General features: G+C 40.2%; 1 protein-coding gene across 4 annotated transcripts in view; it reads left to right on the top strand.

Annotated features, from left to right (window-relative positions):
* The first annotated feature begins 15,813 nt into the window (after positions 1-15,813).
* Positions 15,814-23,693, top strand: part of AKAP6 (A-kinase anchoring protein 6) — a 279,971-nt gene continuing 272,091 nt past the window's right edge. For 3 of the 4 annotated variants that reach the window (XM_062623049.1, XM_062623078.1, XM_062623054.1), the window contains exons 1-2: positions 15,814-16,022; positions 19,226-19,295. In XM_062623049.1, the coding sequence (XP_062479033.1) occupies positions 19,282-19,295 (14 nt within the window). In that variant the 5' untranslated portion in view covers positions 15,814-16,022; positions 19,226-19,281. The remainder of the gene's footprint in view (positions 16,023-19,225; positions 19,296-23,693) is intronic. The other variant, XM_062623061.1, reaches the window with a different exon arrangement.

The following is a 23,693-nucleotide window of genomic DNA, read 5'->3' on the forward strand; positions in this document are numbered from 1 at the left end:
AGGCAGGGGGTCCTTCCCCTTTTGGGGGTATCTCCCTGGAACCGTTCCGACTGGCACGCCAGGGAGTTACTCCACCAGTCGATCTCCCTTTCACACTCCCTGATGGTCCTCAGCGTCTCAACCTCCTCCTTAAGTCTTGCCACCAGGCTAAGCAGATCTTCTACCTGCTCACACCTCACGCAGGTGGAATGCCGTCCTCCCTCCCCCGGCAGCAGCAGGCTCTGGCACTCCCTGCATCCAGAGACCTGAACAGCCATGGTGTGGGACAGGGTCTCTGTCTGAGTTGCTGCAGTCTTCTTACTGCAAGCTCTCTTTCTGGAGGCGACCATATTGGTCTGCAGTCAGACACCAGCAACAGAGTCAGCAACACAACCTGCTTGTTCCTCCCTGAGCCTGGTGGGCAGCAACTTTGGGCACTTTCAGGGAGAACCACTGCCAAAGATTAGACTTGTATAAGGAAATTATGAGTTTCATGTATTCTTTCTGCTTGTGGAACAAAAGTGAAAAGTGACCAGGATTCCCATGCCAAGGAGGAGAGTCAGATTGGTTGTGAGCTCGTTTCTAGTAGGGGGAACACTAACTTCAACTTAAATGCCTTTATTGCAGAAGGATGAGTGCTTGCTTGCGCTAGTCAGTCAGAAATAAGTGGTTTGATTTGCTTTTTTGATTTTTACAGCACTGAGCTCAGGTTTGCATTGAATTATTCATAAGTCCACAAGGTCTCATTCCTGACTTATAATGGACACCTCAACACCTACTACTGTATATGCAAAATTAGCATGATTTTTCTTAGGTATATTACTTCACAATAATGCCTACTGAATTTTATCTGCCATTTTAATGCATAGTTGCTTACTCTTGTAAACTCTTCCTGCACTTCTTCAGAGACAGCCCTCATCTTTACTGGAGTGAATAACTCCCGAGTTACCAACACACCATGCCACTTCATCTACTGGCAGAAATCTCCTGGAGATGCGTCTACTGTTTTATCCTACCCTCTCTTTCCAACATTTCATCTGAGGATTTGTTTTTGTTTCCAGGCTGCTTAATATCCTTGAGAGCCTATGGTAAGAAACTTCATTGAGTACCTTCTGGGAATCCAGGTGTATAGTATCATCTGGGCCTTTTTTTGTCATATATTTGCTGACACTCTGAAGAGTCTCAATAGGTCTGTGAGGTGCATGTTCCTTTATTAAAATGTGTGCCGACTCTTCTGCACTATACTGTCACAAATTCTTTCTTATATTCTACTTATCTCTCAGTGTAGACACCAAATTAACTTGTTCATTGCTTCCAAGATATTCTGTTAAATCCTCTTGAAAATTGGTGCCATGTTTCCTACACACCGCTCTTGAGTTACCAAAGCAGTTTTAAAGCGAGAGGTAATGAACTTTCTAAATCTCTTCCATAGTAATCATAGAAATGAAAAACATATTTAGCTTTTTTGTTATAGTCTTAGTCTATTAGTACCCATTGCATCCAGGTTATCTATCTTGACAGATTATTGACAAGTTTTCTGCTCTTGCTATACTCAAGACAGAAGTTATAGCCTGCTTTGTTATTGTTCTTGTGCAAGCTTTTCTCCTTAGGCTCTTTTTTTTGGGGTCTGACTTATCACATTCAAACTACCATGGTTTGTCTATGCACTATCTTTCTGAAGCTGATCCAGTTATGGTGGATTATTTCTCCTATAATGGCACAGGTTTTGTACATTACAGAATGGATTTTGCTAATGACTGTTTGAAACAGGTCCCATGTGCTACGCCCAAGTTATATTAGTTTGATCTTATATTTTTATTCCATGCCAGCAGCTATTCCCTCTTGTCCCATATATGATATTTTATCTATATTTCCCTTTCCTATTGGAAAGAATCACTGTATCGCTTATCTTCAGCACCCTTTTCCACTCTTAAGTACCAGCTTCATTTTCTCTCATATATTGAACCAAGATTCTTTTTAACACATTTATTCTCAGCTTGTGCATAACTTTGAAATGTTTTGCTTACGTTTACAAAGAAGGACTAATGTTTAATTTTCCAGCTTTGTGAGTTAGTCTAAGGAGAATATGTCCTTTTCCAACTTCACTCTAGTACTGACTGGTTTGATGTGCTGCCGATACCTTGATACCTCTCTGCCTTATGACCCGCACAATGACTAGAATAAGTAAGGGAGCTTTAAGAAGACATTTATTTGAAATTGAGAAGAAAGTTCATCAGACTTTATGAGGAGCATTGCCAAACAAGCAAACAAACAAAAAAAAGCTAGTAAGCAAGCAGTTCTGGAGGTTTTTTAACAGTGATGGAGTTTTGTGCCTTAAACTGGTTTGGAGATGGAAATGAGAAGAGATTGGTGTGGTGGTGATAGCTTAGAAAAGGAATTGAAACTAAAACGATTTTCACTTGAGAGAAAGCAGGGGAATGCAAAAGCAATACAGGCAAAGTGACAGTCAACAAAACTATGGTTTTACTTTCAGTCCAAGCTTATCAAGGTCAGGTGCCAAAAGGTGGCAGTAACTCGGTCACAAAATGGTGACTGAATGGAATGAATCTCTATGTGCCTATGGACAGACAAGAAGAACTGTGTCCTAAAGTCGTAAGGGAAAAAGACTCAATAAGTTTAAAGCCCATGGTCATTTTGCTGACTGTTGAAGAGGGATATAGGCATTTGTTTTCCTTTGATAAAGTGAACTCTGGCCCTTGGAGGAATAAAGTGACTGTGCTTGTATGATGCCTTGTTGCAGACACCACTGGGACACCCACAGTGTTCCGGGGAGCCAACTTTTCACTGCAAGTGCCCTCAGCTCCCAGTGAAAATCCCAAGCAAAGGATCACACTGCACTGCAGCCTTCTCTGCTTGTCCTGTTGTCAGAGAGGGACTCAAGCACCAGCACGGTTCAGAACAGAGGGAGATATTTAAAAATCAGAACATTTTGCACAGAGTAAAAATAAATGCCGCTTTTTGTTTTTTTAGATCATTAACGTCACTTTCAACTTTTAGATCACTATCTTGAAGAGATAGCTGTGCAGACATTATGTCTGGGCTATTACCTTCTCATAATGTTTTCAAAGCTAAGCATTTACATGCTTTGTTCCTTCTTTTTGAACACTTTTTGTTTTTTTTTGTGACTTTTCAAGTATTCATGTTTTGTAAAAATCCATGTGCATAACTGATTTATATTCTTTTATATCTAGACATAATAAAGCGTATATTCTTATAAACTAGAAGACTGATTTGTAGAGCGAATATTAAGTAATTTGATTAAGCTATACAATAAACCAATTTATTTGGTAAAAACTTCCAGGAGGCATGTAAGATCTGGATTTTATTTTAATCAAAAGCTGATAATTATCTTCTTGTCTGGGAAATGCACACTCAGAAGCACAAACTACATAGCTTTATAATTTTCAAGGTACTGAGATAAACAGCTATGTATTAACTTACTTCACATTAGAAAAAAGATAAATTATTCTCTTTGCTTGTAGCCAGTAGTTCTATACATTTATCACCTAATCTTATTAATATGAAAATGTCTTTTGATTTATTATGTATTGATAGTCCAAAGATTACTAAAGAAAAGTCACTTATACCATCAGTCAGTCATCTGCATATTTCACAGCATTAGAGTTTGGGTTTACTTCATAGCCAGACAATATCTAGTTCTGCTCTTGGGCCTTGGCTTGTACCTCCTATGCATGTACTGCATTATACTGACATTTTGTTATCTACATCATACATAACAAGCATTTATTTTTGGGTAAATTAGAAATATGGATCTACCTGATGTAGGATCAAACACACAAAATTACGTGTATTGTTCAGAAAACCTTTTCTATAGGTTACTGTTAGGTTTTGGCTGCTTGACTTGGCTAAGGTAGACAATGCTAGAATAAATATTTAACTGACCCTTTTGCATGAGTGTTTCTAATATAGTCTGTAATTATAGTGCTCAGCTATTATTTCCTCCCCTCAAAATGCCTGCATGGGAAAGATCTGTGATAAATGAGTGAAAGCTGAAAAGAGCAGAAGACGATTTCTATAGTATTCATCACTCCTCTGTAGCAGAAGTTGAAAGTGTGCAGTAAATGAGTACAGGAAGGTTTTAAAAAGCCCATAATTTAGGCCACTGAATTCAGAATGGTTCTTGTCTGTGTTTCTGCCTGCTATAGAGCTTCTGTATGTTGTTGGCCAACTTTTGTAAGCTAAACTTTTGTTACATGGATACTTGTTTCCTTGTTTTTCTTGGGTTGGTCCTGGCTTGAAACCCTGGGAACTGGCTTGCCAAGTGCTCGCAGCTGAAACTGAAATCAACAGCAGCTGTGCTTTGAATAGAAAACATGCTATAGGAAGCCATGTGCTCTTGAAAAGTGAAGTCTCAGATCAGACACACAAAGTCATACCTTTATTTTTAATCTTTGGGTACCTTTGTTTACTTTCCTTAAAGCAGGATTAAAACCTCTCCCATTATAGGGATTTTATGGGCATGAAGAAGCTTGGGTTTGTAAAGCTTTCAGGTACCTCAGTGAGGAGTAACATTGACAAGTTCACAAGGAAATTTAATCATTCTGCCTCTTGAATTCATACAGTGAATGACAGCCTATGGCTGTTCACTGAATGAGAACAGAACGGGATAGAGGAGCAGCATGCTACGAAAAGTTGACCTACCTTATATAGAGAATGAGACGGCATCCTCTAGATTGCCAAACACATGGTCTGAGTTGAACAAATACATCTCTTTTTGTACGCTGTAGTGGGGGATGGACAAGTATCTCATAAAAAACACTAAAAAAGGTAAACCCAATATAAGCACAGTATGAAAAGAAGGACACAGAGGACCAGGAAATAATATGCTCTGATGGAGTTTGATCTGTTGGAGGTATAACTGGCACAGGTGATGGGGAGGACAAGCACATAAGGGGACCAATACACACAAGCATTACATACTGCACTGAAGTGTCAGGTTGTCTCCTGTCGTCACCAGTCCTGATACAGCATCAAGCACTCTCCGTGGTATGAACCCTTCTCCACCAAGCCCAGAAAAAATGTTAGAGACATATGCACTTTGGAGAGAGAGGTGAAACCATCTTCTCCAAAAAGTGGAAGAGGAACAGACTCAACTGTTTGCCGTCAGTCAGTCAATTTATTTTGCTGATTTTTAGTTCACTAATTTATCAGGAAATAAACCCAGCAAAAAAAAGGGATATTTTTTTGCTGAACTAGTGAGTTAAAAAGGCTGATGAAATTATCTGACAGGTTTCATTAGTGTCAAGGAAGAGGTGGAGCTGCACTGCTGGAAAGTTAAGAAGGGATTAGGAAAGAAGCATTAAGATTTATCTTTTTTTTTTGGTGGAAAGTAAACAACTGGATCAGCTCAGCTGCATTTGGTGAATTTTATATGGGAAACTGTAGAATCCAGTCTTGCAATAGTAAGATTGTTTTTCCATTTACCACCCAAAGCACAAATGCTTGCTCCTTCCCAGTGGCAGGTAAGGGCCAGATTAGACACCTACACAGGCTATGAAGGGATGGGGCATCATCAGCCACACCTATACCAAAGACTGTGAATGCTCAACCACACCAAGTGAGAATGCAGTCTTCAGAGACTGTGGCCAGCAACATCTGAAAATTTCTACCAACATATTGTGGTTTTAGAGGTTTCACAGGCTGAGAGCACATGGATGTTGTGTGATACAGGTAATTTGTTAGGGGAGGATGTAAGCAAAGGAGAGGGGTGGTGAGATGGGCTGTAGCATAGGGAGAGCCTGGAGAAGGTGGAGGGTGGGGAGAAAAAGTGGCTTTGTTGTAAGACTGGAAGGGGAACAGGCAATGATGCAAAGCCAGGTCAATCTACCAGGACTTACTAGATCAGATGCTGTGCTGTGTGAATGCAGCTGTACTGTCTTCAGGGAGAAACCAGTTTTTGAGGCTATGCAGTCTCTTCAGTGCAGCACAGAGCTAATAATGCTGGTTCAGAGCCAGCTGTTCCTGGAGCTGTGAACAGTGAAGGTGCATTGCAGCCCCCCCTCCCTGTGTTAGCCTGGTCTTGTAGCCCTTGCCCCACGCAAGCAAGCCCTGCCTTGGTGAGAGCAGAGCTGTGTAGTAGAAGAGTGGCTGCTGGGGGCCTAACACCTGCACTAGAAGCATTACAGGAGGTTTGGCAGCAGACTAGATCATGTCTAGTTCCCAGACCTAAATACTACCTAGCAGTTGGAGTGCACTGTGTGCACTCATGGAGTTCATCTTCTGTTTTAGCTTTGTGAGAAAGGAATGCAGTTCATGTCCTCAGAGACAGCTCCGTGATTTGAATACAAGTGCAATAAATGTGGATAATTGGGAGAGTTGCTTTGAAAACATGCTCCTGCTTTGAACCAGAAAACTAATTTAAGCACATGCATGAGGACCAATCTGGATCTAGTTTGTCTTTTGAAAAGCACCTGTGTGGTTTGACAGAGCCTTGGCCGCTTTTCTGGGTATGGGGAGACCATTGTGTTCTATCTGTCACAGGCACAGCGCTGCCTCTAGGTGTTTCGGCCCTGAGTTGTCTCAGGGGACCACAGTGCTGCAGCTGACTGAGTGCTGCTGCTGGACACCACCGGCACGCTTGGCCCTGGGGAGAGGGGCCTTCCCTGAGGGGCAGCAGGCATGTTGCACCCAGATTTTCAGATTTCAACCCTGTCTGACTCAGATTTAAACCCCTCTGTTTTACATACATGTTCATCAGCCAACAGTCCGTACAAAAGGACAGATAAATCTGCTCTGCAGATCAGGTTTGACATAAGTTGTTTTGCGTCATCCTAAGGGTTTAAAGAAAGCATGTTTAAAAATCAGAGTCCCTGTGCCCTGGCTTTGGTCTTTTCAAACTCACAACTTCAACCCTCTGAAGGAAATTCTGGTAAAACGTGGGCAAAGCCCAGCCAGAGGATTGCCTGTTTGTCACCAAACCCATCCTGTGCAAGCAACTGTGGCTGCTCTCTAGCAGGAAATCTACTCAGCCTGTACTCTAGGGTCAAACTTTTCGATTCTTTTAGATGAAACTGCCACAGCTGCAAAAAGCTTTTCTCACCCCCAGTACTGTCTTGATGATCAGATTTAGCACTTGCTAGGCTGGGCTTACCTGCGCAAGGGGTGGAAGCTGAGGGGAAGGAAAAGGAAGGGAGGGTCCCACAAGTGGGATCAAAAGCCCCTAACAAGGCTGGGTTTTGGCCATTTCAGCCTGTGGTAGATAGTAGATAGTGTGCTTGTGGCAACAGGTCAATGAAGAATGTTTGTATTTTGTGCAGAAGGTAGGTGAGGTGGATCGCAGTCAATAGTTTTCCTGCTGGTGGGAAAAAGTGTTTCTGTCTTATTCTTTCAGTTGGATATGGCCACTGAGTTCATGCAGGGGGGCAGGCCAGAAAAGGAGGGGCAGGCCTGGGGCTGGAGTGTGCTGTTTCTATTTAAAGAACTCTTCTTCAGAGTTGCAGTGTCATGTACTTTGATGGGATGTTAAATTTATGCTGTGCTTCAGTCTGGGTGGTAGTGTTATTCTTGCTCAACTGTTTTTATTGTCTCTGTAACCCCAAACATTTGTATAGAATGTAACCATAGCTAGAGCCACCCCTGGGATGTAGAAAACTAGTTTGCGATACAAATAGTACCTCAACTCTTATGGTCCAAGACCCAAAAGAACCTTAGTTAATCTCCATTCTGAATGTGAGGATGTTTGTAATATGAAATTTAATTAAAAGTCATACAAATAATAATTAACAATTATATTTTTAATATATGAAATAAAGTATTTAAGATATACCCACATGGTAGGGGTTCTGAATGAGCAGATCAATAACAAGGTATTCTAGCCATAACTAGGTGTGTTCATCTTTGGATAATAAATGTAAGCAGTCACTGTTTATAGCTCAGAGTGGGTAAACTTGCAAAGTTTGATGAGGTCACTGCTGTGCTGTGTGTGTACACTGCTTGTAAGACCTTGCACAGACCTCCTAAAAAGCTGTACCTGCGTGTCTTGCAGGTGGTGTGTACCTCTTTACTCCAGACATAAGCAACTGGCTTGCATCCTGTTCACTTGTTAGTGAATTGCGTTGGTTACAGTTTGCTATCAACAGCCAAGGTAAGAAACAGTAAACACCCATGGCATTATTAGCATTATTTTGGTTTGGGTTTTGGTTTTATTTTTCTGGTTTTACCTACCTTAATGTAATGGTTTTCCTCCTCACATACAAATAAACAGATTTACTGTCTCCCAGCATCTGGGTCATTTCAGCAAACGGGTCAATGACTGGAATGTGACTTACCTTTAAACTAAACTGAAAGTTAAGCCTAATATTGGAATGCCTGAACTGACTTTAGTCAGTTTCAGAGCAAAAAGCTATAAATCCAGCAGCACGGATCCAAAATGATTATTCAGCTTTTCCCATGGATTTGTCAGTCTCTTTTGTGTACTATGCTTATGCCATTAGCCTGTTGTTCCTAAAATGAAATACGCAGTGAATGTGTGAAACAAAACGGGGGGGGCGTTGTGTTAGACAGGGCTGAGGTGGAGGAAGGAAAATAGGATGTTTTAGAATACCTTGGCCCAGTGCAGTGTAGAAATCAATCACTGATTATAGTTAGCTTGTTCTTTTTCTGTTTACTTACAATTAGTGTTAGAGCTGTATCAAACAATGTTAATGGAATCTTAATGAAGATTATTCTATGGATTATGGAAGGAGGGGCTGGCCACTTGGGAGGAATATAGGACAGCTGTTAGAGGATGTAGGGAAGCAATTAGGACAGCTAAGGCCTCCTTGGAACTTAATCTGGCAAGTCGGGTCAAGGACAATAGAAAGGGCTTCTTCAAATACATAGCGAATAAAACTAACACAAGAAGCAGTATAGGCCCACTGCTCAATGAGGTGGGTGCCCTGGAGACAGAGGATATAAAGAAGGCAGAGGTGTTGAATGCCTTCTTTGCCTCTGTCTTTACTCCTGCAGACTCTCCCCGGGGGACCCAGATTCCTACAGCCCCAGAAGGAGTCAGGATAAAGGAGGAGTGTGCTTTGGTAGATGAGGATTGGGTTAGGGATCAGTTAAGTAATCTGGACATCTATAAATCGATGGGTTCGGATGGAATACACCTGCGGATGCTGAGGGAGCTGGTGGAGGTCATTGCTGAACCACTCTCCATCATCTTCAGTAAGTCGTGGGAAACAGGTGAGGTGCCTGAGGATTGGAGGATGGCAAATGTCACGCCGGTCTATAAGAAGGTCAAGGAGGACCCAGGTAATTATAGACTGGTCAGCCTTACCTCCATCCCGGGAAAGGCGATGGAACAACTTATTCTTGACACCATCTCTAGACATATCAAGGATGAGGGGGTCATTAAGAGCAGCCAACATGGCTTTACCAAGGGGAAGTCATGTTTGACCAACCTTATAGCCTTCTATGAGCAAGTAACTAGGTGGATGGATGGTGGTAGAGCGGTAGATGTGGTTTTTCTTGATTTCAGTAAGGCATTTGATACTGTCTCCCACAGCATCCTCATAGATAAGCTAAGGAAGTGTGGGCTTGATGATCAGGTAGTGAGGTGGATCAAGAACTGGTTGGAAGGAAGAAGGCAGAGAGTTGTGGTCAGTGGGGCAGAATCTAGCTGGAGGTCTGTGACTAGTGGAGTCCCTCAGGGGTCGGTGATGGGACCAGTGCTGTTTAATATTTTCATCAACGACCTGGATGAGAGAACTGAATGTACCCTCAGCAAGTTTCTGATGATACTAAACTGGGAGGAGTGGCTGACACACCAGAGGGCTGTGTTGCCATTCAGCGAGACCTGGACAGGCTGGAGAGTTGGGCAGAGAGGAACTTGATGAAATTCAACAAGGGCAAGTGTAGAGTCTTGCATCTGGGGAAGAACAACCCCATGTACCAGTGCAGGTTGGGGGCTGACCTGCTGGACAGTAGTGAAGGGGAAAGGGACCTGGGGGTCCTGGTGGATAGGAGGATGACCATGAGCCAGCAATGTGCCCTTGTGGCCAAGAAGGCTGATGGCATCCTAGGGTGCATTAGAAAGGGTGTGGGTAGTAGGTCAAGAGAGGTTCTCCTCCCCCTCTACTCTGCCTTGGTGAGGCCGCATCTGGAATATTGTGTCCAGTTCTGGGCCCCTCAGTTCAAGAAGGACAGGGACCTGCTGGAGAGAGTCCAGCGCAGAGCTACAAAGATGATTAAGGGAATGGAACATCTCTCTTATGAGGAGAGGCTGAGGGAGCTGGGACTCTTTAGCTTGGAGAAGAGGAGACTGAGGGGTGACCTCATCAATGTTTACAGATATGCAAAGGGTGAGTGTCAGGATGATGGAGCTAGGTTTTTTTCAGTGATGTCCAGTGATAGGACAAGGGGCGATGGGTTAAACTGGAGCATAGGAGGTTCCATGTGAACATCAGGAAAAATTTCTTTACTGTGAGAGCGACAGATCACTGGAACAGGTTGCCCAGGGGGGTTGTGGAGTCTTCTACGTTGGAGATATTCAAGGCCCGCCTGGACAAGTTCCTGTGTGATGTACTCTAGGTTACCCTGCTCTTGCAGGAGGGTTGGACTAGATGATCTTTTGAGGTCCCTTCCAACCCTTGGGATTCTGTGATTCTTGATTTATTTATTTATCTAAATAGGGTGGTTTTTTTTTATTGTTGGCATTAGGGAGTGGAAAAGGAAGTGCTTGTAGGAGAGGAATAGGTTGGAGAGTTACTGTAATCTGTTCTTCAGGAGCTGTTCTTCTGAGGAGCAGGAAAATGAAACTCTGCGGAGTTTTCCAGAATGCTTGAAGTGAAAATGGAAAAGAACTAATTAGATAGGATTTAGTGCTCAGGGGTTTAAAGCTCACTGCAGGATGAGCCAGAAAAATGAACTTATGGGTAATACCCTGAATGGAAAAGGGAAAACCTGATCTTTGGTTGTTGAGGAGGAGGATTTTGCAGTTTTCAAGACATGAAGTGCTCAGGTTTCAGCCTCGAAACATGCAGGTATAAGTGGAGAGGAAACAGGAAAAGCAAGTTTAGAAAATATGGGAAGGTGCATGCAATGAGGCATATTAGTCAACAGATATGGCTGTAACAGATGCGAAATGAAGACTGTGACCTCTGGTGCTGTCTATTGTGGTAAATGATGGAGTAGGCAGAGAAGTTCAGATGTAGGATTTACAATTTGGTTTGGGAAAGCTTAAGTTTTAACAGAAGTGACTAGTCTTTATACTGCAGATAGGTTGTATTTAATAACATAAGGACAAAAATCTTGAGTTAAGTTTACTTTTTTTATAGAAATGTTATTTTAATAATCTGAACACCTTCTAGGGCTTTTTTTTTTATTGTGTTAATAATATACTACTTGGGTGGCTGAAGCCATGAGACTAAAGGAAAAAAATATATCACAATCTTATATGCCCTGGAGTGTTGTAACAGTGTAGTATTTGGTCCAGAGCTAGACCCAAACGCCTGCAGTTTGTGTCCCTGTTGTAACGTTTCAGTGTGTTGGGAATGAGGGTGCTGCTTTCCTTCCCTTTACTTTGTGACACAATACATGGAGTTGTGACTGAACAAGGTTTATGCTGGAATAGAAAGGTTTTATTCTATCATATAGATGTAGAAAAGGGGTGACTGAAGCTTTTCAGGTTGTAGAGTTACAGCTTTTTTTGATTATTATGATCTTGGCTTTTTTTTTTCTTTTTTTACTAATTTTTGAAGCTGTTTCTGAAAAGACAGAGTATTGGATGTCTGCACTAGATGCGTTCATGTTATAGGGAAAGAAGAAACAAATGCACTATCAACTACAAGCTTACTAATCTTCAAAAAGATGAAGCAAGCCAGTCCCACTTAGGGAAACTCAGTTTTCAGCCTTTTAATCTCTTGGGCTCTTTCAAGATTTGCAGGCAGGAAACCGGTGACCCATCTAGCCTTCAGGTGGTGTATGGTTCTGTCCAGCTTGTTTAAGTTGTGCAGCTGTGGGAGCACTGCTGCTTTTTCTACTTCATAAAAGGGTGCAGCTTTGCACCAGAACAGCAGTTCCCCCACCTAGTCTTCCTTAATGTAGGAGCAGAGGCTCAGATGACCTTGATGACAGCGTGGAAAATATCTCCTATTTGTAACATAAGTAGACAAAGTGTTTAATGTGTTTGTTTAGTTGAGGCAGACTGTGTATATCTCCAACCTTTGCAATGCAGTATTGAGTTGATGCATTCAATACAATAGATTCAGTAAGACCTTGATTTATATCCCATTCCTTTTAGAAAGAAGGGATAGAGTTATTATCCATTTATATGACCTAGCCCCTCCTTCTGACAGAATGAATAGTGGAATGGAAATCCTGATACATAGCTGTTTAGTTAAGGCACTCCATGCAAAATCTGGGAGATGAGTTCCTGAACTGGACTGCAAAACCCTAAATGAGCATCATGGCTTCCTTTGTTGACTGCCAATATACATTGCTGATCTGCTGTGCATCAGCATTCAGCGCTTACGATTTTGGTTCTTATGCATTTTATTTCTAATTTAAAGCCTGTTGCTGGCTTATCAGGTAATCGGGTATGCAGTTCGCATTTCATTTGGAACTTCAATGTTCTTCCCGCTTTCTTTCTTGGCTATTTGGGTAGGGTAGCTGGCATCTGGTAATAAACTGCTTTCCTGCATTTGGAGGGTGAAACAACACAAAAGGAAACATCTGGATTTTGCAGAGAAAAGGTCTGCAATAGCATTTTACTTTGTTTAGCTGTGTTTGTGAATTTGCTCCTAGCTCATTTCCTTGAACATTGTTAAACAGAAAGTAAATCATGTCAGGGTTAGTCCCTGGTTTATTACTGGTTTCACTGAGGGAAATTAGAATTTTTTAAAAGGCAGTGCCTATTTCTACGGTTAAGGCTGTCTTATTAAAAACCTTTGTGGATTGTGCAAATGTTAGTTATCCACATATACTGACCATAAGGAAAAACAATGGCAGTAGGTAGGTGAAACACTTTCAGATGAACATCAATAAAACTTGTTCCCTTTAAATCAAATGGGGGGATCTCAATGTGGGGAAAGGGAAAGACACTACAGCTTGTGTTAGATGGCCGATTCAAATAAGAATATAGAATAAGAAATTTATGCCCAGTATTGACCTGTGTTATGATTGAAAATAGGATAAAATATTTCTAATTTGATAGGAAAATGGTATAGTCAAGGCTCTGTGCTTTTGGCGTGGAAACCTACTGGTGATACTTCAAAATTATCAAGGTGTTCATGTGGTTTGGGCTCTCTCTCTCAATCTCCATTTCCCATTCCAGTGAACTTGAGAGAATGCAAATGGAAAGCAATTTTAAAGCTTTTTAAATTAGGAGGTTGCAAAGCCTGTGAGTGCTACCTTTTGTATTCATAAGGTAGAAATTCCTTTCAGCATCTAGAGGTTGCAGTCCTCCATGCAATGTCACTATAGTACCATTTACAACACCTATGCAACAGATCCTTAGTTTACACTCTGCCTGGGATTTTCCTGGTGTAGCTGTCTTGCACACAATCTGATGTGTGCCCTGGCTCATGATAAATGTTTTTTTTAAAAAATAAACAGACTGATAGTTAAAAATACCACACGGTCGAAGTCAGGAAAGTCACTATAATTTTGTCTTCATTTACTTATCATTTGCATGTATGCGTAGACAGACTCATACAGTCTCTAGTTGACAGTAAACAGGCAGAAGTCTTTGAAAAATAGCCTGATATTTTCCCTGCTCCAGGCTGGCCTCCCTTCCCCCTCCATACTCCTCTATGCCCATGTAAGCATGTTTCTACTTCACACTAAGAGAGGAGCTCCCATAGAGGTCATGCACAGCCAGATGTATTCTGGAGAGCCTGTAGCAGGGGATGGCTACCCATCTGAGTTGGGATTAATTTAAGGTGTGCTTACCTGGAATGCCTGCCCCACCAGTTACACTTCCCCGGTGTCCAGGACAAAGGCTAAGCTGATGGGCACGACAAAAGCCCCTGTATCAACTAAGTTATTGTTCCTGCTTGCCGTAATGATGATCCTGAATCTCATAATTTTCCTTAGATACCCAAAAACTTCTGTTCAACTCTGTTCCCATAGCAGTAAAGGTAGTAAAAATTATATCAAATACTATTTAGCAAAAAAGAAACAGTTCCTTTAATGACATATTTCAGAAACTCATGTCACTTGAACAGTGTGGTATTCTGCACACTGTAAACCTTGCTAAGTTGCAATGACATTTCTTAGTTTTCATGTCAGTCCAAGCCAAATCATGTCCTCATGTCCTAAATTGTGAATTATATTGTCAGAGGTATAAGAAAGTTTTAAATGTTCAAAAATCCAGAGCTATATCTCTTTGTAATGCTTTATTATGGGTTACTTACATTGAGTCAGCTTGTGAGTTTATTTTGTATAAATACAATACCTTTATTATATTGTTTGGACCGGCATAGGAAGAATGTTGAAAGATGTCAGAAGAGATAAACTGTCAAAAATGAGAACATACAGCATCAAGACAGCACTAATTAGAAAGGCTATGACATTTCATAGATTTTATGGAGAGACTTTAATGAAAAGGTATGAATGTAACTTTTTTATGTCGAAAGTGGGTGATGGTGAGAGGGTGTAATTATTTCTTATGGTTTCCTCTGAAATCAGAGATTAAATTTTTAATCACAGGCTATAGTTTAATGGAATGAAGGGCTTAAGACAGTGGCATCTATATTTACTGGGCATCTTCAGAGCACTGGGGCTTCTTGGTTGAGTGCTTCTGTTTTATTCTGGGCTTGAGCGTATCAAGTGTATTGGGTCCAGCCTTTTGTGTACTTTTTTTCCCTACCATGTAGAAAGGATTTTCATGGATAGGGAAAGCAGTTTTTGCCAGAAACTTTTTTCATCCAAATAGGACTGGCAAGTGGCCAAAAATGTGCTGGTGGTTCTTCAGTTGTGAATTTTAATTTCCAGACAGCTCCTTTTAGTACTTGTTCACACAGACATTGCTTCTCTCATCACTACTGTGAACAGAGGGTGCAAGCCTGTTTCTGGTGCCAAATGTAACATCTACAGGCTCAGCCCCTAATCCGAGCCCCTCAGGTAGGTTATGAGGAGGTGAATCTCAGTTTTGTTGGCCTTTCTACTCTACCTGGGAGGTGGGGGTTAGCAGCAATGTGGCCACTAGGCACACAGCTTGCCCACAGCTTTCAAAGTCCTCACTCATCCAACTGCTGGGTGGGTAGATGAAAGCAAGGCTACTCAGCATGCAGATGATAGTGCAGGTTGCCCTACAGCTGAAAAATGATAAGGAGGTTTTTACTTGGTTGGCTAGAAACTTCTTTACCCTCTTGTGAATAAAGTCTGCCCCCCCCCTTTTCTTTTTTTAAAAACTCATTGTCATTCACTCAACAGTGTGAAATCTGCTCGTTTTGAAGTATCCAGTGTTTTTCCCTAGCAACGAGATTTTTCTTGTAAGTGACAGATTGGATGTAGGATCAGGGTGGGGCAGGGTGAAAATACATATTTCTTAAAATACTGTTCAATAACTATTGCCTTTACAGCCTTAGTGTTAAAATTGTATTACTGACTGTTTATTTTAAGTAAGGTTCCTTTACATGATAACCAAATTTGACTTTATAAAATTTGTTCTTAAATTGCCACACATGATATTAAGTTTTAAATATAAAAATTATAAAAATAGCTCATATCTCAATTCTGTATCACCAAGAAGGAATAATGTGGCTAAAATGTTCCTTAATAAAAGACATGTAGTTGAACATGGGCTTTAAAATCTGTGGCACAGTACTTTAAAAGCCTGTTTGCATTTTGTCTGTCTCTTTAAAGGGCTTCCGTATTGTCTTGGGCTCCCCTGGAAATGCAGTAAGGATTCGTATCACATCTCCGTTGCCATGGCAACAGCAGTCTTTCCCATAATGAGCTGCATCATCTGAACTGATGTCACAGCATCATGCAGCAGGTCATACAAGGCACCTCCTAGTATTGCATCTTACAGATGTGCCGTAAACATCAAAAGAGGATGATTTGAACAGGACGTGGTAAGTGCAAAATGTTGTGCTATTCTTAATTGCACCATTATTTTTTCCTGGTTTATGAGGTTTTCCTAATATAAGAATGTGTGTGTTTTGCCTTGTGAAATTCATTTTGAAGAAGATGCTGCATGCCTAAATATTATTTTTCAGGCAGCCAGGCTAAGACAAAGGCCTACAGAAAATGCATTCAGTCTGAATGTTTAGACTTGTCTTAGCATCTGTGGTAATATCCTGAAGATTTGAAGAGAATATATTTAAATTTTGCAATCCAATTAAGGCTGCTACAGCCTAATTTGCTTAAAGAATACCTGTATTTTAATGCAATAAGCACATTTTGTTCCTTTTCCTGTGTCTTTAAGCATTCCTATTTTTTGTAGCTCTGTTTTAACCTATTTAGCATGAATATCACCCATTTATTTTCATTGGCCTTGTATGACATGGTAGTACAGAAAATACTCTATAAACTGGTGCTGAGCAAGCAACTGGAACAGTATTGATTTTAAACGTGGTTCAGTACTGTCCTATTTCTGTTGGTATTCGTAAAAAAGCAAAACATCAGTGTAATTGTCAAGCAATAACCAGGTATTTTGAAAGTATAGCAGCTTTTAGCTTATCTACTGCTTAACTTTCAATCTGGTGGGTTTTTTAAGTAGTAATATGAATTTAGTGAATTTTAGATCTGTCTTTACTGGAAAGAAAACAAGCTTTTTTGTTGGTTTTTTTCTTTTCTTCCCCCTGCTGCAACTGCAGTAAAAGGTGTAGCCAAAGATTCAGGCATTCTGAGGGGTTCTGCTATGAATAAAATACTTATATGAATAATTATAAAGGTTCCACCTCTATCATGGGAAGAAAGCACATATCTTTTATATTCAGCAAGCTGGTTAAAATCATATCTATGATATTTAGCAGTTCTTTAGAGTGCCCAATAGTTGTTTATTTTATATTAAGGTCTTTCCAGGCTAATTTTGCTTTACTTCAAGTTAATCTGGCTGGATGGTATACAACAACACTAATTGTTTGATTTTGCATGTTTAAAAGATTCAGTCTTTCTGCTGCTTACTATTAGAAGGAAAGAAAAGACCAGACACATGTCATTTTAATTGATCAGTATGTCCACTAGGAACTAGGGAGTGGTCTCTGGCTCTGTTATCCCTGTGTAGTTTATATTTCAAAAGTGCAGCAAGAAAAAATAGCAGCCACTAATCTTGTAGCAATATCTATATTTACTGTGGTTTTTAGTCCCTTATATTTGTTAAAGTATGGTGTAGTAAATACAATGATATAATGAGACGTTCATAGGGATATAATGATGCTGTTCATAGGGATGGGTGTGATGGTCTTGTCTAGCACAAGCTGGAATTGAGTTCCTATATCTTAATTAGGCAGTCTTACTGCATCATACATGCTTTATTTCAGCAAGGTCTGGGTACATTTGTTGGGTTTTTTCCTACTGCAAAATGCAAAGCAGATGAGTCTAAATGAACATTAGAGTAATGTTGCTTTATTTATCTGTGATACATTTTACAGTATGAAAGTAGTGGTCTCTTATGCTTGCTATGCTCTCATCAGGCAAACTCGGAAGGTATGAGTTAGCAAGAGGGCGGGACAGCTGATGTCTGGCCAATGTCAGAATTAGAGATGTGAAGAGAGCTGGTGAGCACTGCCTTCAACTTGCAATCTTGGGGACCATCAAAGAACAGTTAATAAGGAGTGGACGTAAGACATGCCTTTATTAATGTATTTTGTTAGATTTTTCAAGAATACTAGAATTTCTCAGACTACAGTTAAAAGAGAAAAACATACGGAAAACATACGGGGGGGGGGGGGGGGGGGGGAAGAGCAGCTTTTGACAGTATCAATGGAGAGATTACATGGTATGAAGCCCCCAGTGCAGGTTTGTGGGGTTTTTTGTTTGTTTGGTTGTTTTTTTCTCATAATGAGAATACAAATAATGTCGTTTTTTAAACATTAGTTTTTAAAAGTTAGTGTTGCTCTCCATTCCACACACTTCTCACAGTATTGTTTGCCCTGTTAATAATGGAGCTGTGATGACACTACTTCTTTCCTCATGAACATTTCTGCTAATTCTGACTCCAGCTGAATGCCTTGACTGTAGAATACTTCCTTTTCATTTTTTGTATGGGCCCAAGTGTCTTACTGAGGTCTGTATAGGCAGATGTGGAAGAGTATGGAGTGATGAAGAGGGTCTTATGAAGATCAAGCCTGATTGCCTGAGTCAGAGCATAACTGAATGTTGAAACACTACAGATTTAATACAGTTTTGCTTGCTGTTGGGGCAAATTCATAACTGGTACAATTATAAGTGAGACAGCATTTAGCAGATGGAAAACTGTGCTGCTTTCAGTTTTGTTCCATAGCTAGATTTACTCATCATTAGCAAAGGCAAGATGTTTAGTAAGTACATGAGTTCTTACCACAAATAGCTGAATTTGGACACTTAATCTGGAGGCTAAAGTTGTCTGTGTATCTAGTTTCATGCTGATACGTAGTTGGAGATGGGTATATACTAGTGAGCTGAAGAAATGTTTAATCTTTAGATTAAAGAATGAAGAACTGTTTAATCTTTACTTTGCTCTAAAGGTTTTCTTATATCATCAATAAATAGTTCCCTTGTAGCTTAGCACTGAACGCAGAAAGAAACAAGCTTGGTTCCTCCCAGAACAGCTGTAGAAGTCGTTAACTAAGCCTGACTCCAGCAATGGAAGTTGGTACAGTTCTAACATTTTGTGGTTTTTTGGTCTTAGCATTATGACAATGCAAAGCCTACTTAGAGGCGGATTAGAGAATGTCCTCAGTGGAAGGAAGCCTTCTGGACTCTAGTCTTTATCTTCTATAGGTCTTAAGGTCATATTGCTGTAGAGCAGTGGTGGGCGAATGTCCCATCCTGCCCTCCCCGCTGGCAAACCTGGAATGGGTCTGTGTCCAGGAACTCATCACTGGAAAGTCAAGACAAAAGAGTCCTCTGTACCAGAAGTACTCAGGCATTGATTATAACTGGTGGCATTTCCAAAATGCTGGTGAAATATTTCTTTCAAAATAACGGAGGAATTAAAAATAATTATAAAGAACTTCCATGCAGTGCCTTAATTTACTTGCAGCTTTCTGTAAAAATTACTGCTGTGTCATGAAAGAAATATTGACAAAATTCTGGGCTGGACTGGTTTTTTATCTCTCCTGTCTGTGCTGAGTGCTGCTAGCTTCAAGGAGAGGTATAGAATGTCTGAAGTTCTGTAGACATATTTAAATGAAAAAAGATTTGTAAGTATTAAAACATAGCATGTTTCTCTGTTGAAATAGTGTATTTATATTTTGTATTGTAAGTACAGCCTATGCTATAATGAAGTGTCTGTATGTTCTGTAATGAGACATTGCACTGCTAGTAATGGAATACAATTAATGATACATAATGCAAAGATGACTTCAAGGAATCATTTTGCAACTCATTTATATCTGAATACTGACATTCCTGTGGACTGCACAGGGAAAGTGCCTTTCACTTTGCCATTTGATGAGAACAGCTGGCATTAAAGCAAATTCTAGCTGCAGAAAAGAAAAGTTGTATATGTTACCACTGTCATGAGTCACCTGGGCTGGGCCAGGTCCTCCCTGCCAGAGGAAAGGAAGGAGCAAAAGGAAAAGCTAAGCTGTGTGGAGTCAGGATGAATCTAGATTGCTGCTCTGTGCACTGAGGGAGTAGGGTGTAGTGTGGATGGAAGTGGCAATGATGGGCAACCATATCTGACATCACTGTCATGATCCAGAACTCCTTTGAAAACGTAGCTTTCACCCAGGGTGCCTCAGCTTCTGCAGGCTTTGCCATAGGGGAAGAGAGACCTCAGCTACATTCCTAACCCTAACAAGTTTTTGCTGTAGACATTTTCTATTTTGCTATTTCTTAAAAGCTCCCTGTCCCTTGTTTGCTGAGTAGGCACTATATTGTCTAATCAGTTCTCTTATTAGTTCCCTTATCAGTTCTAAGGCCCATGGTGTATCTTATTTCTCATATTCGTAATGGTATTTAGTATTTTCTACTGATTTAAAAATAAAAATACCTATCCCTTCTTCACATCCATCAAATCAACCCCAAAATGCATCATATAAATCCCTTAACTGGTTTGGTATGATCAAGATAATTTTAATGAATATTCATGTCAGAAAAGTATCTCATTCTAAGAGTATCAAAATGTACTTTCATGAAGAAAAAGGTTTCTTATTTTTAAAATGCCTGTATAAAAGCTTTCCTTCGTGAGGAAAAGGGTTGGGGAATAAAGAAAAAAGCTCTTCCCTTCTTGTTTTGTGGTTGAATTACAGGTTTCAAATATCTAAACCCATGTGTCCTTTGAATCCCAGCAAGGCTGACTCAGCTTTTTATCCCTTCAAGGACAAAAAAATTTAGTTCTACGCAATTTGCAATGTCTGGTGCTTTTATAAAAGATGTTTAAAGCCAGGAATGCTCTCTGCTCTGCATGAATTATTTCTCGTGGCATGTGTCGGATGCAGGGTTGCCCTGGCAGCCATGGCCAAAATACTGTCACCTCCTGCTTCTTGACCAATACTCAATTCCTGTGCCACGAAAGGAGGGGCTTTCTCTCAGCTGCTGAATGAATGTCTTCTAGGGCACCTGAAAGTGGAGATAGCTTGTAAATAAGTCAAGTGTCTTCCAGCCTAGGGGATAATGTTTGTGTCCTGTGGAGAGTACTGGCCTCGAGGGTGGAGGATGACCACTGAATTCTAATGACACTTGCTTACCTTTGCCAGCTAAGTTGCTTCTGAAACTGTTAACAGCATCCAGGACTAGTAGTGAGCTCTCCAGAGGACCAACTGTTTTGCAGGATTCAGCAGTAAAAAAGCACTGTTCAAGGGCAACCACAGGACCCTCTGTGGCAGGTCAGGCCTCTGTGAGCCAGAGTGCAGGTACAGAAAGGTCTGACCCTAACTACTGCTATGCCAAGTCCAATTACTTTCTCATAGACTCCAAGTACACTAAACATATAGCTGAAGTGTGTGCTCTCTCTTTGGTAAAGAGATCTTTCAAGTGATAGTGATTTCTATGAGGAAATAGCTCTACGAAACAGATTTCCCAGCCCCTGTGTTCTAGTGTCTTCTGGGAGCTGGCACACTTAAAAAGATGGCCTTTTCTAGCATTAGGCTCTACTAAGAGAAGTCCTAGCTTTTTAGGTAAGGAAGCACCCAACTGCAGTAATTATTTCTGTTTTCAGTCTAACTGCATATCTATTATTTTTTGCATATGTTATTTTTGTTTTCAAGAGTTGCCCTCTACTGATAGTCTTGTAAGCTTGATGTCATAGTTTCAGGATTAGGGCGCAGATGTGAAATAGCTTCATAAACTGTCAAAGAAAAATACTATTATTTTTTAGCAGCTTGTTGTGTGGCTAAAGTAAAGGAGGCATGCAGCTGAATATGAAACAAGTTGTGTGTGGGAGTTTTGGGTTTCGTTTGGTTTTGTTTGGGTGCCTTTTTGTGTTTGGTTTTTTTTTCTTTTGCTGTGTCATTTTTGCAGCATTTATTCTCTGGACTAAAAGCCTGCAGGTGAGTCCATGTGTCAGTCTTGAAATGCATCCTGCCTAACCTCCATAACTCCTTCTTGCACACTGTTAGACTTGTATTTCTTGTTTTCAGCTCATATTCTATCATGAGCTGACTTTCCCTGAGTCTTACTTGCTTCTTTCAGCTTTCTGTTCCTGAATGTTATTACTGTCTTCTGTAATTACTGTCTTCTACCAAGTTGTCATTCTTTCCTTGTTTAAATCCATTGGAAAAAAACATAAAAAATTGTCTTTCCTCTGGACAGTCTCTAAAAAGTGGTTTATAAAAAGTTGTATACAGAAAATTTATGGGACTTCAGGGTTATTACTGTGTTTTAAAATAAAACAATTCAGATATATGTAATGAAGTTTGTATAGGACCTTTACAGTGACAAACATACCTGAGAAATGGTGATGTCTTTCCTGACCAGATTGCATTAATTTGTAGCGTAAATGGAGGTAAGAAACTATTTTTGCCCCTAATACCACTCATAAGGGATAAGCAACACATTTTTTATTTGGAAAACCTTTGGCAGACCTGAGAGAAGGACGTAAGAAGCTATTTTTCTTATTGCTTGTGTAGTACTTTGAAAAGAAGTACAATCTTTTATCTGTCTTTGTATTTTCCCGCTTGTGCTCTGTGTGTATTTTCCGAGTGGTTAGGTTCTGCTGGTGGTTGTTTTGGATAAAGCTGAGCTCATAGTGGAGATCCATGATATTTCAAGGGATTTAAGGAAAAAATGGTTGTTGCCTATGCTAACTTAACATGAGCTTGGGAATGTTCTAGTCTTTCAAAAGAGGAGGATCTGCTTGCTAATGTTTTTTTAGACAAGCTTTGACTGTACTATTTAAAATGAAACAAATAATAAAAATCCATACCTTGGTTGCTGGAAGCTAGACCTTTTTATGCTTTGCTGGCAACAGAAAAGAAAAAGTTCCATGTGCTTCTTAGTTGTTTTGGTTCTTTGGGAGGTTTTTTTGTGGTTTTATTTATTGTTTTCTTTTAAAGCTAGCATTTTTTTTTTTTTTTAAGTTTTAAAATAGTATTTCCTTCATTGGTGAGATAAGTGCTTGTCCTTGGTGTGATAGGCTCCTGTGATAGAATATGCATGGCCAAGGGAACTGATATAAAAATATTTTTGCAAAATATATTAAAAAAACACAAAACAACAAACAAAAAACCCAACATACCTGCCCGCTGAAGTATTGGGCTCATTAGGTAGGAAATGGGAAAGTAAGGATAAATGCTTGGTTTGCATTACAGTGTATAACCTAGATGCTTGTAACTGGACCCTCTGAGAAGTCTACTGACTTCTATTTTATTTTTGCCTTTTCAATAAACATAAGATTTTTGACTGGCATTTATTTGATAGAGCCTGATAGAACTCATACAGACCCAAAAGAAAGGAGTCAGGTATTGTCAAGTTGGAGGACTGTGTAAGATTGTTTTCAAGCTGATACTGCAAGACAAGCCTTAAAGAAACTCAAATAAAATACTAGCTAGAGATGACAAAACCAGTGAAAGACTTTTCTCAACACTCAGTATTTGTAATGAAAAACTACACTTCAGAGCTGAGTGCCATTGACAGAATAACTAGGGTCTACTGAAAATGTTTTCAAGGAAGGACATTTTTCAAAGATGTTTCATGTAGCTACTCCAGGCTGCTTACAGTTTTCAAGTGTGTTAGATCATGTTTAGAAGCAGCTTTTCCTGCTGAGGAGGCTAATTCCCAGGCCACTGCACTTCTGTACTAACAAGTATGTATTCTTCATGTACTTCAAGCTGCACTGCTAGTGTCCTAAAGCATACCACATTTTGTTAGAATAATAAATCTGATCTTGATTGCCACAAAAAACCCCACCCAAAACCCACAGCCTCAGCTAAAAAAGGCGTCTTTCTGTCAGATTTCAGCACATCTAGTCTGCGTTGCTAAGGCAGTGACACAGCAGATATGTGAGTTGCCATTTTAAGGGTCAGCCATTAAAATATGCAGGGCATATTTTATAGATCTTTCACATGTCAGCTAATGTTGTTCTTTCCCAAACCTTCATCCTAGTATTTTAATAGGTTATTAACAATAATGCCTCATTTAGTTTTCGATGACTTATG

This window comes from Pezoporus occidentalis, unplaced genomic scaffold, assembly GCF_034315485.1.
Source record: "Pezoporus occidentalis ecotype Australia unplaced genomic scaffold, CSIRO_AGI_Poc_V1 ctg108, whole genome shotgun sequence".
NCBI classification, from domain to species: Eukaryota; Metazoa; Chordata; class Aves; order Psittaciformes; family Psittacidae; genus Pezoporus; species Pezoporus occidentalis.